At 35.4% G+C, this 15,980-nt stretch overlaps 1 protein-coding gene across 1 annotated transcript in view; it reads right to left on the bottom strand.

Moving 5' to 3' along the window:
- LOC128991855 (5-oxoprolinase-like) overlaps positions 1-15,980 on the bottom strand; it is a 40,024-nt gene that overhangs the window by 16,918 nt on the left and 7,126 nt on the right. Inside the window, exons 4-10 of the mRNA XM_054415077.1 lie at positions 9,106-9,268; positions 7,849-7,934; positions 6,880-7,063; positions 6,414-6,683; positions 4,054-4,176; positions 3,238-3,439; positions 1,630-1,846 (exon numbers count right to left, since the gene is read on the bottom strand). Coding sequence (XP_054271052.1) covers positions 1,630-1,846; positions 3,238-3,439; positions 4,054-4,176; positions 6,414-6,683; positions 6,880-7,063; positions 7,849-7,934; positions 9,106-9,268 — 1,245 coding nt within the window. The remainder of the gene's footprint in view (positions 1-1,629; positions 1,847-3,237; positions 3,440-4,053; positions 4,177-6,413; positions 6,684-6,879; positions 7,064-7,848; positions 7,935-9,105; positions 9,269-15,980) is intronic.

Here is a 15,980-nt window from a genome sequence, read left to right as displayed (position 1 = left end):
CCTATGTTAAAGTTTTTGCCAGTTTTTTTTTCTTTTCTAAAACGTCATTGTTGATGTGGTCACTGACAGATTATGCTGATGTAAAGTACTGATTTCTGTTGAATACACAAACTTTTGTAACAAGTTAAACTGATAGAACTATAGCAAATTTCTTTTATGGCCCATCAACTGTCAGCAACCAAAATAAGGTAGAAAATATCAATAATAAATCAGGAACATTTGCTGCTGCTCTCATCTGCAAAGGCATAACCGACGAGCCGATGCATCTCATTATCACCAAAGAGCTTCAATCGCTTCAGAACTGGTTTTCAGTAAATGGGCTTTCAATGAATATGTCAAAGACACAATTAATACAGTTTTCACCCTCTAGTTTAAGTTCAAATATTTCAGTAAATTGTTACTCGTCTCTTATTCACACCGAAAACTCTGTAGACTACCTTGGAATAGCTCTTGATTCAAATCTTAATTGGCACCAACAAATTAAAAATGTTTCAAAACGACTAGTCTCTGCCACATTTGTTATTCGTGTAATTAGATATACCACAAATTTAGAAACACAATTAATGACATATCACGCTTATTTTTCTTCTATTATGAACTATGGATTAATTGTTTGGGGATCTTCCTGTCGGGCTAAACAAATATTTACTCTTCAAAAAAGAGCTATCAGACTGATCGCAAGAGTTCCTAAGACTGCACACTGTAAAGACTTTTTCATATCATTTAAAATTTTAACCTTATACAGTTCATATATTTATCAACTCGCTTTAATGGTGAAGGGTGATATAGGATTATTCATGGAAAGCCAAAAAAACCATTCTCATAACACGAGATTTAAAAATTTAATCAAACCGGTTCAACATAGGCTTCAATTGTTCCACCTCTCCCCTCAATATATGGGACCACAAATTTACAACAAATTACCCACATTCATTAAAAACACAGAGTCTGTAGCTAGCTTTAAAAAAAACTTTGAAAAAATGGTTATTGGAGAAGGCTTTTTACAGTGTTGATGAATTCTTATCAGAGCAAAAATAGATTTTAATTTTCTCATTTTTAATTTTAGTCTACTTTTAGTAGTAATTAAGACTTATGGACAAATCACCTGTCAATTAACTTGATGTAATGTGATGATTGATAATAAATAAATAAATAAATAGAATTTTAGACACTCGCACATTCTGTGACTGGCTCACAGAAACATGTTCTTTTACTATTGAAAAATATATATTATATTGACAATTAAATAGCAAACTCTATGAATGTCTCATTCGACTTTTCGACTATGTTCCATTTGAATATAAAGTTTGCTACAGCTTGTCCGTATAGATGGGATGTCTAATTCAGGGTTAAAGGTTGATGGGAAAACTCTCTACATGAGTGTAAATATGATTTGGGAAATACAAATGAATAGTGCGGCTGATAATCCCATCAGCAACATTGAGATTCCCATTGTTGAGTCACACAGAACGGATACTCTACTGGCAATGCTCTAGCACAACCTTGACAGTAGCTTGGTCAAGTGTCAAAGAATGAATAGTTTAACAAGGGCATCCAGACCATCTACCCTAATATCCATAAGTCAATGGTAAAGCAGTCAAAATCAATACAGCATTCATTAATACTTGCCTATCGAGGAATGTTTTCTCAAAGTCGCCGTGTTTGGTTGCTGGGCTGTCGCTGTCCTGTGCGGCCCCACACATGAGAGCACAGTCTGTACCAGCGTAGCGGAGATGGAGGTAAGGTTCAGTTACAATCTGTGTAGCCGAGAACCCTTGAGCCTTCAGCTTACTGGCACACTGTCCAGCCAAGGCTGTCAACTGTTCGTCCAGGTACGGAAAACTGTCTGAATCATTCCCATGATGTAAATACATTAATTGTTAACCAACATAGAACATCATTGGCTATAGAAAAATTGTTTTCCTTAAAATTTCCTTACTGACGAATAAAAATACTGAAAATAAATGGGAGTTTTGACATGATTATGGTATTGTCCAAAACTAATTGTTGTAATAAACAATGAATGGCCTACCAAACAGGTACTGGGCTTATGATAATGTTATCAAATATTGAAAAAGATCCCCTAATCACAGTTAAATTTGTATAGGATAGGTAATGAATATTAATATCGTGGTTTAAACATTTCTTTTAGAGAGGGACAATGTGATTGCAAGTGTACATCTGAATATGAGTGAAGGGTACTTAGAATGAAGTGTATAAAGTCACAGGAATAAGTAAAAATTTCTGTAGCGCCTTCATGAGGGTCACAAGGACAGCTGAATGACAATTATCCTGATGTTTCCAGTAATTTTAATAGCACTACTATCTCTCATAAGACCTGGTGAATGTGGAAGTCAACTATGAGTAAGCATCAGACTTGATGGAAAGGGTTGAACATACCAAGTCAATATTTATACAAACTACAAACCCATCGACATAATTCACACAAGATCTTACTCTAAGTAAGGTATTGTAAAACTTGAATTTGTCAATATGTAGTGTATATTTATTTATTGACAAGGGTGACGCTAGTACGAATTGTCTTTAAGGTTATTTATAAAACCACAATTTTATTGTAAAATTACACACTTTTAAAACTACGTGTTACAGGAATTTTTTAAAACAAACTACAAAAAACACACTAGGTACTGTGTACCCTATGTGTAGATATTTTTTAAATATAGTCTATAGTGTTAGTGATAATAAGATGAATTCATAAGAAGACTTCTGAAGATGTCACACAAGGTGGTGAAATGCATAGGGTAACGGTAACACAAACATATTACCATCAAGAACTCAGGCAACAACAACAAAGCTAAATCTAATTTTGGGTTAGTTGTACTAAATAAAATAAGCCAGAATCCCGTTTATCTGAACCTTGCTACTCTGAACGCTCAGAATATCTGAACCTCCTGTTGAAGAAGTATGTAATTGGATTCTAAAAAAGTTATGTGTTCTGAAATACAAATTACAGTGTCCAGTCGACTGCAAAAAAGGAAATAAATGGCAAAATATGACCATTTACAGTCATAAAAATACAATGTTCAATTTTTAAAGCAAATTTCCGCATTTATAAATAATTTTACCAAAGTCCGGTTCCAAATAGTTTGGACTGGCAGCAATTTGGGGAAAGTATTTTGATAATTTTCTGTATAGTTAAGTGGTTGTTCTAATTTTAACATGAGTGGATCAACCTTGAGTCAACCCAGAGATATATTAGAAGAACAAATTAACAACCTGGTTGATACGTCTTAGCCGCTGGCACTTGGGCCTCCTGCACCACGTCCGCACATGCCATCCCGAACGCAGACAGTATCCCCGCGTACTTGTGTATTGCTACCCTGGTCATGCCGAGAGCTCGCGCTACTGCGCAGGCGTGCTGCGCGCCGGCACCTCCGAAACATGCCAGCGTGTGCTGCTGTGTGTCATAACCCTTGGCCTGGTCAGACATTTTACAATATTCTTACAAACAAGTCTTCAATATTCTCATCATGCGATATAAAAGATTCATTATTTACAGTTGAGTTATACAAAGTGGCATTTTATTCACAGGAATTTGTTTGAAAACCAGCATATTTCTCATTATTTTACTTTGCCTACTACGTTTCCTCACTCTGTATGACAACAAATTAGGCAAGTCTCATGCATCAAACATTTTCTCTTGTTTAAAAAAATGCCATTCAGTTTACTAGTTGCACAAAGAACAATTATTTGCATGCTCATGGAGAACAGTGCAAGAGTCACAAAATATTTATTTAAGTTAAGATTTACAAACATAGAAAAAATTTAATATATAAGTCATGTTCAGTTAACTCTATTTCAGTGTAAGCTTCCTCTAGCTGTTAGTCTGTCAGTTTATTTTTTAATGGACTTTTATTAGTTTCTTGACAAAGGTGTTCTGCAAGGAGGCTCCTTTACATGACAGTTTTCTTTCTGAGTTTGCTTGTGGATTAAATCGGTAAACTCATTTATGTGTTGCGCCAAACAAAAAGACAAACTGTTATGAGTCTAAACATTATCCATCCCTAACAAATACTTGTGAATTTCTCTCACCTGAGTCAGAGCCCTGATTGGTCTACACATGGCCTCGTTGGCCACTCTTATGAAGCCCATTGCTACTTCCTCTACAGTCATCGACTCTGGACTGTGCTTTTGGGTCTCCAGGAATTTGTTGATCTAGAGAAATACAATATGTTTCAGTGTTTACAAAGTTATCAATATCAGTAGCCTAACGAGCAAAAAAAAAAACAGTTTTCAAATTTTACACGTGCCTACCAGTTTCAATAATAACATGTAACTTTTTTTAGATGTCTTGGAAAAAAGATTTTCTTTATCATGTGTAGCATGTCTGATATAGTAGAGTAAATTCCTTAAAGTTCAGACACTGTAAGTTGATTACAATGACAGTGGTTTAATAAGATAAGATCTTTATTTCCATTAGATATTCTTTTGAATACATTGGATATGTCAGGTTACAATATATAATCTATACAATAATGAATTGAACAAAGGGCTCACCCATCTTACACAAAATCATTGCAAGTCAATTTTTTTGTCAAATATTCATCAATTGAATAGAATGCATTTGCAAGTAAGAACCTAATTACAACAGTTTTAAATTTAATAATGTTCATGTCCCTAATAGCAAGGGGTAGCTTATTAAATAACCTTATGGCTAGTACAGATGGCTTTTTCATTGATTTACTTAATCTAACATAAGGCAATTGTAAGTCATGTCTTATTCTAGTGTTGTAAGAGTGCACGTCATTATTATGCACTAAATCTGGTTGATCTTTAATGAATAGCAAGTTTTGCAGAATAAAGGCAGAATAAAGAGTTAAAATTTTTAAATGAACAAACCATGGTTTACAGTGAGTTTTATAATGACCTCCTGCAATGATTCGAACGGCACGTTTTTGTAGGATGAAAACATCTTTTGATGCTGAGGCACTGCCCCAGACAATCAAACATAAGTAATCTTAGCATGAAATAAACCAAAGTAAGCTGTTCTAACTACATTTTGCGAGACGACACCACAGAGTCTTCTTAGAGCAAAAATGTCACAAGCCAATATGTTTTCAAACGTGGCATATGAAATTCCACGGCATGAATTATTCGACGATATAGAATATAACCTATAGCAATATATAATTTATTTTTATTTTTACTTGACATACAATTTAGGACTATATAATAGATCATATCACTGTCTGATGTTTGTTTCTATTGTAAGTTAAAGGCAAACAAAAAATAAAAATCTACTGATTTTATTTATTTATTTTTTTTTTAATATTGGCCTATCATTTGATTTGTAGGGAATTTCCCTATATAGGGAATAAGCTATTAACGTAGGTCTCATGGCAAGACCTAGACCCAGGACCGATTTACTTTTTCGTTTTGAGGTCCCCAGAGGCCAAAAACACCCTCCGTTCAAATTACATATGTGTGTGTGTCCGTTAGCGCGATAATGAATCGCAAAAATGATCCGATTTTGATGAAATTTGGTACAAACGAGTAAACCTACGTTTATTCTAACGAGTTCGCGAACCAGCATGGTCGAACTATGAAAACGGGGGGTTTATGGGGGGTTTAATGGCATAAAAATTGGGTTTTCAGTTTTCACATTTTTTACCCTAAAAACACAAAATTTCACAATTTCTTCCCAAAGCATTTTGTAGAGCTTAAAAAAATAAATCATTTTGTATGTTGAAGCGTTGTTGTATGCCAAATAGTTACAGAGATAATTCAAAAACTTATAGGCTAAAATTTTAAATTCCGGTGTTATTCTTATGGGTATTAAATAAACTATTGTAGTGTGCTTGTTTATGGATATACTTTAATCAAATTTGTCAATTTTGTTTATTTCATACTACGCAATCAACATTTCAATAAAAAAACACAACTCAATACCTTCCCTGTAGCAGCAAACCTAAGTACTCATTAAAATTAATGTTATTTAAATAGGAAATAGATCTGACAATTTTAAGGGAATATTTTAGCAGAAATCCAGTCAGGAAAATGGAAATTTGATTAGTCTGCAGGTTCGATGCTGTGGGGGTATTAAGATTTACTGTAATAAAATCTGTTGCTTAAAAGACCTTAGATAAAATTTGGTTACTTTTCTAGTTTTCGGTAACTTCCAGAATTTCAAAGACCAATATACCCTAGTACATAAATTTTAATTTGAAAGTAGAACTTATTCATAAATGAATAGAAATTAATAATTCCAAAGTGTATACCGTTTAAACTTCATATTATACAGTGGTGAAGTCTACATTAGCATCTTCCCTACCAGGTAACCCGATGCCACTAATACATGAGTGTGATGGCTGATAGGGAACAATATTAATATTCAATAATCAAGTTAGTCTTGAAGTGGTAGAATTGCATAACACCATATAAAAATGTCTAACCTCTTGTGTAAGTTTTGTGAACTCTCTGACAGTGGCGTCCTTGTCCAATGGTCGTTTGCCTTCAGGACCGAAGATCTTAGGGAAGTAGTGAGGCAAGAGTCTGCCAAGTACGAGGTTAGCGTCGGTGACAGTCAGCGGGCCCCCCTTGCAGTAGCACACGGGCCCTGGGTGGGCCCCTGCACTCTCGGGACCCACAACAAACAGACCTGAGCGGAAAAACAAGCAGGATCCTCCACCAGCTGCTACGGTGTTTACATCAAGCTGAGGTGCCTGCAATATATAATCTCATTACAGTATATTACATCACAAGGCCGGGAAGTAAGTTTACAGTACAAGCATGATAGTTTCAAGTTTTGATGCAAGTGCTCTTTCACCTCCCCGGGAAACAGAAACAAAAATAGTAAAAAAAGTAATCATTGGAACAACAAATTGAAAAATCAGCGTTCAACTCAAGTTTTTAGATCACCTGAATAGTGACTCCGGCAGTGGTACTCTCAAACACATGTTCATAAGTTCCTGCGTATCTACTGACGTCAGTGGATGTGCCGCCCATGTCAAAGCCTATCACAGGGTCTGGTCCGGGGGTCGTCACTGCGTAGCCCACCACACCGCCTGCCGGGCCTGACAACACTGCACGGGAACCATTGAACCTGAAAGTCAACACTTGCATGGTTTCCTTCATTTTTATTTTGTGAGCTTGAGAGTAAACACTACTAGGCCTTCAACTAAATTAGACTACCTCTTGGCCTGGTTCAATTAAACTTTAGCTGGTTCAGACTTCCTCTTTTTTCGTTTGGCTACAATATACAATCTGTTTGTCCAAGGCTCTTTGAAATGAATAGATGTTATTATTGTGTTCCTTTTTTGACCTGTGAAGTAGTGCAGCTTACTTATTTTGTACAAACAGTGTATGTTCATCTTTGTACTATCTTCTGATGGTTTGGAATCCTTCAAGTTTCAACAATGTTATTGAGAGAATGAGAAATGAGAGTAAGTTTTCAGTTCATAACCCTGAGTTTCAACAGGCGTCATATCCCTTCAGGATTACCTGGTCTCACTTTAAGCTACCCCAATTCCCCTCCTCCACACCTCGTCCTATTAGTTAAGTTAGTGTTTGTAGATCAAAAGGTTGTTGATTTTGTTACCTGTGTATCATCTAATAAATTGAATCCCCAATTAATTAATTGAGTCATTAATTAAACAGCCCATTTATCAAGTTGATCAATTTATAAATACATTCAAGGTCAAGGTAATTTATTTTTACATATATATTTTTTATATCTATAGATTAATTGATTTACTTATGATAATTTTGGAATGTAGTAACAATTGCGTGTTTCAGTTTTTTTCAAAGGTTAGTTAGGTTGAGGTAAGTTTCAACACCTACAAGGGCTACAAAAATATCTCAAAAAACACAAACGTCTGCGTTACTTACATATCCATCGGGGTAAGTCCTCCATCACTTTGCATGAATAAAACATTCACACCTTTCAACTCATCTTTGAACCCAGATGCAAAACCCTAAAATGAAAACTACATGGTTAAACTACTAATTTACTACTAAACTAAATACCGGTACAGTAAAGCTTGGTTTACGGTATCCCAATTACAATCATGTGCATTATCCAGAACCGTTTTCAAAGAAACATATTTCTATTTAACAGTTGAATTACATGTTTTATCTCAAGTGCCTTCAAAGTTTTAGACCTAATCGTAGTTATTTACCATAGGTGGGAAGTATGATTAATGATTGTTCATAAATTTGGTTTTAACAGGCCACGAGAAGATAAATTATAATATACAAAAAACAGAGACTTTTACAAAACAATTTGTCTCTAGTTTTAAGAACTAAACAAGAAAATTATATTACATACTATAACAAAGGTTTTCATTTCGAATTTAAGTGTTTTATTGCTTGCCCGAAACCAATATAACAGTATTGTATTGATTTTAATTTTAAAACTTTTGAAAAAAATAGAGCACTTGTATAATGCTTGTGATATTTGTACAGCTATTCTTTGTAAAGTGGCTACACACCGTTTGCAGCAATTAACCATTCCTGAGCATTGTGAGTATACATCAACAACACTATTCAGTTGCGAGTGTTGGACATATTCAGTTGCAAGCGTTGGACATTTTTATACGCAACTCAATCTGAAGGTTACAAGCGTACGCACATATACGTAAAAAAAAAATTTTAACGTCCATTATGATATTTTAAATTTGTTTCTTGGCTGTTTTTTGGCCATTAATCAATAGGCCTATTACTAATGTATAAATGTTTTTATTTTTTGTGGTAAATTTCTGATTGATGGGTTGGCATTACTGATCTCGTAACATCTGTTGTGTACTAGACCGGCCGCTGAGTCATCCTTATGTTAGTGTTTCATGCAGATAGTCTGCAGGGGCCATCAAGAAGGTTGTCTAAGCAATTCATCTACTTGTATAGGTAAAACGACAAGTCACACCAGTGAGTATGGATTCTAAATCATGAGGGAAGACAACTTAATAAATTCAACATGTAAATAACATTGGTTCGCAAATAGTCCTATAGGAAAGTGAAAAGGGTTTACCTTAAAATTATTTGTAAAACTGGTATCTACTATATAAATTTAAATACACAAAAAAATACCAGATTAATTCTCAAATATGTTAAAAAAAAGTTGTAAAAAACAAAACCCGTACACATTACCTGAACGTATTTCTTGATGTGAGGAGTTAAATAGGCATCCGCACACGCTGTGAAGCCACGAGGAACAATCCGCACCATCGGCATGATCTGGTGTGAGAGGGAAACATGGTCAAAACCAGATTGGTCAGCCAGTTTACCTACAAGTAGTTCATCTTCTACACACCTAGGGAATGGATAAATCCTTGAAATATGTTAAAATGGATAGTAGGATGTTTACTACAGATTCTGTGGTGAACAAAACAGGAAATTATCAATCACAAATAAAAGGATCTGAATTATGACAAAACAAACTAGAGTTTAGACAGTTCTCTGTACTTTAAAGACTCACTAGCGATTTTGTTGTGGCCAAAGACAATAATGATGTTTCCACAACCGAGCAATATCTTCACTATTTTGCAGGGGATCGTAAAAGATGTGCTAGATTTTTTCCCGTGAGATAATGTTCCCACAAACGCTGAAGATGTTCACAATTTTGTCGTATTCGCAGGAGACAATAACGATTGCTCCGTGATCAGAGATGTCGACAATTTTACCGATTGCAAAAGTTGTTTTAACCTATTATTGTATGATATTTAATACTTAACAAAGCAACTCAATTTTCACTTGTGATCTGCAGGTCAACATTTCTCACTCTACCCTGAAGTAAACAAGTTTGCCATGCAAACTTCTATTGTTTTTATTTTTTAAATTATTTATTAGCTTGTTTCTTAGTCCTCCCTAGGTTTATTCGCCGTTTAGATCTTCGAAAAGAAACAGTCGAGTTTATCAATACCACAAATATTTCTAAGCTCCAGCCACCTAAGAATCGAAATAGAGGGAAGTTGCTGATGTGAGTAGTTTTTAAGTACGGCCTTGATAGAAAGGTTTATGTGATTGTATTCAAAACTTGAAATGAGAGGGAATTAAGTTCTGAGACTTTCTCAAGAGAAATTACAAACTAATACTGTTGCGTTTTTGAAACTAATATAATTTTAAACTAATGCGTAGTTAAAACTAATACTGTACTGTTTTGCTGCTATTTAAAATTAAATACTGTAGGCTAGCTTGATTTCCTATGGAGAAAACGTGATGTTAGATAAGAGTGAGGAGCTGTAGGTTTCAGTTCCTGTAACTCAAATTTTATTAATCAAGCACTGATAGTATTTACACCATCTTTTGGATTAATTGGACTGGGATGGGTGGCGTCGTCCTGTAATCCACCTACTAGGAGGTCACGAATTGCACTGTCGATGCGATGTTCCCTGGTGTGGATTAACATCCGCACTAGTGAGTACTATGACTATCCGCAGTACTATCCTGATAATTAGACCAATTCGTTAATTACAAGGAAAAAATGTGTTTTGGGTTCCACTATAAACTGTAAGTCCCTTAGTTGCCAATAGCTGTATGGGCTATTAATTAACAGCCGTGTCTAAGGAACATGTCGGCCTTAGTCACTAACAAGACTAAAAGATTGCGCCACTCTTCCTTCACTCATGTTTGGGTTAAAATACGCACATAGTGGCGTTCCAATCATAAATAATTGATCATTGATAATCTTTGACAACAAAATTAAATTAACCAATGCATTACAAAGCTTAAGAACTTTGACAGGATAGCTTAGGAATTAAACTGACAGAAACCACTTAATTTGACTAAAGAATATGACCTGAGAAGTTTTACCATAGACTAAAGCGGCCCACACACTGGGGCGCTTGTGCGCGCACATGTGACGCGCGAACAGCTCGACGCACATGCGCCTCAATGTGTGGGTAAATGTGCCCATGCTCACGACGCGCATGCGAGGTGCCTGGTGCCTGCCGCCGGACCTTCGAGCATCGTCACAAGTGCGCGAGCTTGTTACGATGCGCGCCAGTCTGTGGGAAACCGAGGCACATGTTCACGAACTAGCAGTAAAAACCATAGCTGCATATACTGTAAATCGGGAACTACAAGGTCTGCGCCTGCGTGGCACCGTGTAACATTCACTGCCCCAAGTGTTGTATTTTATTTGTCCTTGTTTGGTTATGGACTTCTTTGTTGTGCGGTTAAGATGTCCTTTAATGACTTAAGAAAGTTTTGGTCTGAGTTTGTTGAGCTTTACAGTTATTGGGACGTGAAAAGTGTGCTATTCAAACAAATAAATGTGAAAAGAAATTAAGTAGCTATTGATAACAAAATGCAAAGGAGTGTTTCCTGACACTGACGATTTAGTTTGTGAAGACTAAAATTAACTCTTTGAGAGCTTCATAACGTTGTGAACCAATTAATTAGAACTAATTAAACTAATTAAATCTAAGTCTATAACCCTCATACTCTAAAGTCTAATTTAGTCCAGTTTTGCTTGCAATTTAAAAAAATATCCTTGTTAAAAAATACAAAATAAACTTTAAACTACAAAATAAATAGTAAAAAATAACATGGTGAAGATACAATTGAGTTTATTAGAATGGTTTCAATATAACTGTTGGATTTGCTGTTATAGCCCACTTTTATCATCGTCAAAGACGGTGGTGCGCGCGCATGTGTCTGTAGTGTGTGGTTACCATTTGAATCGCACATGTGCCTAGAGCCGCTCGCATTCACCTCATCACGAGCCACGGAAGGCACATGCGCGCTAGTGTGTGGGCCGCTTAAGCAACACCACAAGTAGACTCCTCATCCCATTGTAAATTTTGAAGCCTGTTTTTTGTGTCTAGTTCATGTACGTCCACACTGATCGCTGGGGTAGACAACATTTTGTTTCTATTATTTTAGGGTTATTTTCATGATTTGTGCTTAACTATTTGGTTATATAACTAGGAGACCAGTTATTGTTTATGGTTGAATAGTTTTATTTGGTTAAATGAGGTTTTAAATTACTGAAATAACAAGAAACAAATTGTAAACAAAACATAACCTCTACAGTTGAACGTACAGAACTAACAATAAAATTGGCTTCAGCTGTTCTATAAGGATGACAAATCTACTAGGGAGTATGATTTATCTATGGTTTTACTGACTACTAGTTACAATTATAAGTACAATGCAGTTAGTAGAACTCCAATTATCTGAATTCCATTTGCCCAGATAGCCCATTACAATCCAGATCACCTCAAGAAGAAATAACCCCGCCGCAGCAAACCTGCAGACTAAGCGAATTTCCATTTGCCTGATTGGATTTACACTAAAATGTCTCCTTAAAAATATCCCTATTTAAATAACACTAGTGTACCTGTTGCTCGAATTCGAGCAATTACGAAGCTTTACAGGCCTTATTTTAAAACGAATAACAGTCATAATTTCCAAAGACTTTATAAAAGTCGACTCAAATATTAGGTATGGAAATACTCACGATGTACACAACAGTTAGATATAATCAAAATTGTTTGTAAATATCTTATCTTTTTCAATAGCTAATCTTGTTTTTTAGAGTTTTCTACAAATGTTTCCCACTTGCCCGTTAGGTTCTCTATAATAACGATTATAAATGAAGAAAAAAAAACATTATTTATATTTCTTCTAATTCAGTTTTATTTTTAGTAGGCCTAAGATATCAAAATGTCCAGGATTTCTCGCTTTTTTCCCATTGTAATAATTACACCAACCCAAGTATCGTCTACAGATGCAATACGCCAAAGAACATCATCTACGTGCAACACGCCTACGTACAATCTCCAAGAAGTGGTAAAAAAGGCAGAAACCAACCCATACAATAGACATAAGTTAACTCCATAAGAAATAATTTTAAGAGTTACTGTGATATTAGGATTTTCCACTGATTTGGATCGCACATTATAACATTACAACATTACAACATCATAGGCTTATTGCAAAACATGACACGATGCAGAAGGAAATCGATTTTAAAATCAGAAAAAACCTTTTCATCACTCCTTAACGAAAGTAACTATTTTCGATAACACCTGATATCAATGAAAGTAGTCGTTTCCCAAGCTCTAATTTAGGGCGAGGGAAAATCGATCAGCTGATTTTCCCTCGCTCTAAATTTACTTTCCCTCGCTCTCAATTAGTTCTCCATTTATTCACTACGCGCGCCAGTGTTTTGTTACGGTTTAATTTAATGATTTTAATCAGCTGTATGTATTTTTAAAAGTTGTGTTATTCTTTTATTTTGATGTTTAAACAAAATTTATTGAGAAATATACGTAGGTTTCTTTTTAGAAGATTTTATTTAATTTTGATGTTCAATCAAATTAATTGAGAAATCAAATTGTTTTAATATACTGAGGTCTGCTATTCTGTGTTTGTGTATTTTTGCGTCGTGATGAAAAGTATCGTTCATAACTCGTACCGAAAGTTATTATCCGGCACTTGCTCCATTATTCCCGTCCTCGGCTTCGCCTCGTACGTGAAAATAGCTCTCACATACTCGGCTTCGCCTCGCACGTGAAATTGGGGTTCCCTGTGTTCGGCTTCGCCTCACACAAAAACTTGGGCGCGCGACGGAAAATGCCACTTTCGGTCCTAGTAATGAAATATACTATTGCAAATACTTCATTTTGACAAATTCAGTAAATCAAAATTTAAATATTAACAGCTGTTTCATTAAAAAGTAGTGTAAAATTATACATATGGGCATATTGTAAACAAATCTGCTGAGGGGACTTTAAAGGCCTCTGGAGCAGAGTCCCAAGGGAATTTACCTCGTTTCTCTTTTGATGGCTCATCTACAGACCAAGACCTTTCTTTAGAGACCCGTACCAAGTTTCTATGCCCAGCCGTTCTCTGAAATTAGCTGTGACAAAATCCCGTTTTTCCTCCATAAGAATAACATGGGATGGGAATTTAAAGGCCACTGGGGCAGAGCCCCAAGGGAATTTACCACGTTTCTCTTTTGATGGCTCATCTACAGACCAAGCCCTTTCTTTAGACACCTCTACCGAGTTTCAACGCCCAGCCGTTCTCTCAAATTAGCTGTCACAAAGAAAAACAGTTTCAAATTAATATATAGATTAGTTTAACTAGCTGTTACCCACAGGCTCCACCCCGTTTTACTACATAGGTATTATATTGATTGGTTAAGTTAAGCTGAAATAAACAAAACAGAATACAGTAATGGTAATACAAACAAATAATAACAGCTGAGGTATTTTTAACATTAGGTAAATGGAAAGTTCCCTTTGGTAAGCAATTACGACCTTATAGGGCAATTTATGAAATAATGGGTAGTTTTGAGCAAGGTTTCTCGTCATAACGAACATTTTAACTATATGGTTTATGGGGGTGTGACTTGTAGTTTTCTCAAATGTTCATGGGTACTTTTGGCTTTATATATAGACTAGCTGCTGTACCCGTGCTTTGCAACGGGAAGAGGACACAAAATAGAAACATTTTGATCTTTACATTTGTTGAATAAAAAAGTTACACATCCACTAACGCTTTTAGAAACAAAATTCGGCTGCACTTTAGTATCCATTGACATAAATAAAAAATAAAAAAATAATCTATAATGAAGTTTTATATTAAATTTAATAGTACTGCACCCTGTTGGTAAACCTTATAACTTGTTAATTATATTTAATATCATAGAACCAACTTAAACAGCTGATAAAATGCTTTTATTCTTTTTAAATATGAATACTCATAAGGTTAACATGGGAAACTCCAGAGCCACTGAGGCGGAGCCCGAAAGAACTTTTGAGATAAGAATGCGTCTATATGTTAATCGGGAATGTGAGCTATTATCACACTAAATTTTAGCCCAATCCGACCAGTATTTTTTGTGTTTACTTGTCACAAACTTACATACATCCATACATCCAAACTTTCTCATTTATAATATTAGTAGGATGAGTACTTAGGTTTGCTACAACAGGGAGGGTAAAAAGGTGTTATTTGTAAAATGTTAGTAGTTAAGTATGAAATTAATGCATTTTCAAAATTTGATCAAAATATGATCATAAACAAGCAAACTACAACAGCTTACTTATCTATATACATAAAGCTCAAATACCACTGACTCACTCACTCATCACGAAATCTCAGAAACCATAAGACCTAGGAACCTGAAACTTGGCAGGCATCTTCCTTTTGGGTAGTAGACGCTCACTAAGAGAGGATTTTACCCTCCGACCTCTGGGCTCCGCCCCAGTGGCTCTGGAGTTTCCCATGTTAACCTTATGAGTACTCATATTTAAATGGAATTAATGAATCTTAACAGCTGTTTCAATTAAACAAGTTGGTTCTGTTCTATGATGTTCAATAGCATTAAAGTTACAAGGATTACCAACAGGGTGCAGCACTATTATTTCTTTTACATTTATGACAACAGCTAATTTGCAACCAAAAGGTGAGTGAGCGTAGCAAACAAACTTCAACCTGGAGGCGAGTTAGCGTAGCGAACAAGCTAACCTGAAGGCAAGTGAGCGCAGCGAACGAGCTCTAACCTAAAAGTGAGTGAGCGTAGCGAACGAACTTCAACCAGGACGTCAGGACATGATTGAGCCATGCGAACGAGATCATCTTGAAAATTAAGAAGTTAAATGGGGCAAAGCCCGTGGGTTACAGCTAGTTCTCCATAAGAATAACATGGGAATTTTAAATTTACAGATTTTTGGAATTTTCTCCGTAACCATTAGGCGCATAATAACGCTTCAATGTACTAATATATTTGTTTTTTTAAGCTCTACAAAATGGTTTGGAAAGAAAATGCTAAATTTTTAGTTTATTGGGTCAAAAATGGGAAAAACCAATTTTTGCCCCATAAACCCCTGTTCCCATAGTCCGATCATGCTGGTTCGGGAACTCGTTCGAATAAACATAGGTTTACACGTTTGTACCAAATTTCATCAAAATCGGATGATTTTTGCTTGAGTTATCGCACTAAAGGACACATATATAAATATATATACCGTACCTATATATAAATATATATATATGAATCTAAACGGATG

The sequence above is a fragment of the Macrosteles quadrilineatus genome, unplaced genomic scaffold, assembly GCF_028750875.1.
Source record: "Macrosteles quadrilineatus isolate MER2022 unplaced genomic scaffold, UCM_ALF_1.0 Scaffold_4__1_contigs__length_99947679, whole genome shotgun sequence".
In the NCBI taxonomy this organism is placed as follows: domain Eukaryota; kingdom Metazoa; phylum Arthropoda; class Insecta; order Hemiptera; family Cicadellidae; genus Macrosteles; species Macrosteles quadrilineatus.
Note: the sequence above shows the minus strand (reverse complement) of the source record. Positions and strands in the feature narration are given on the sequence as shown.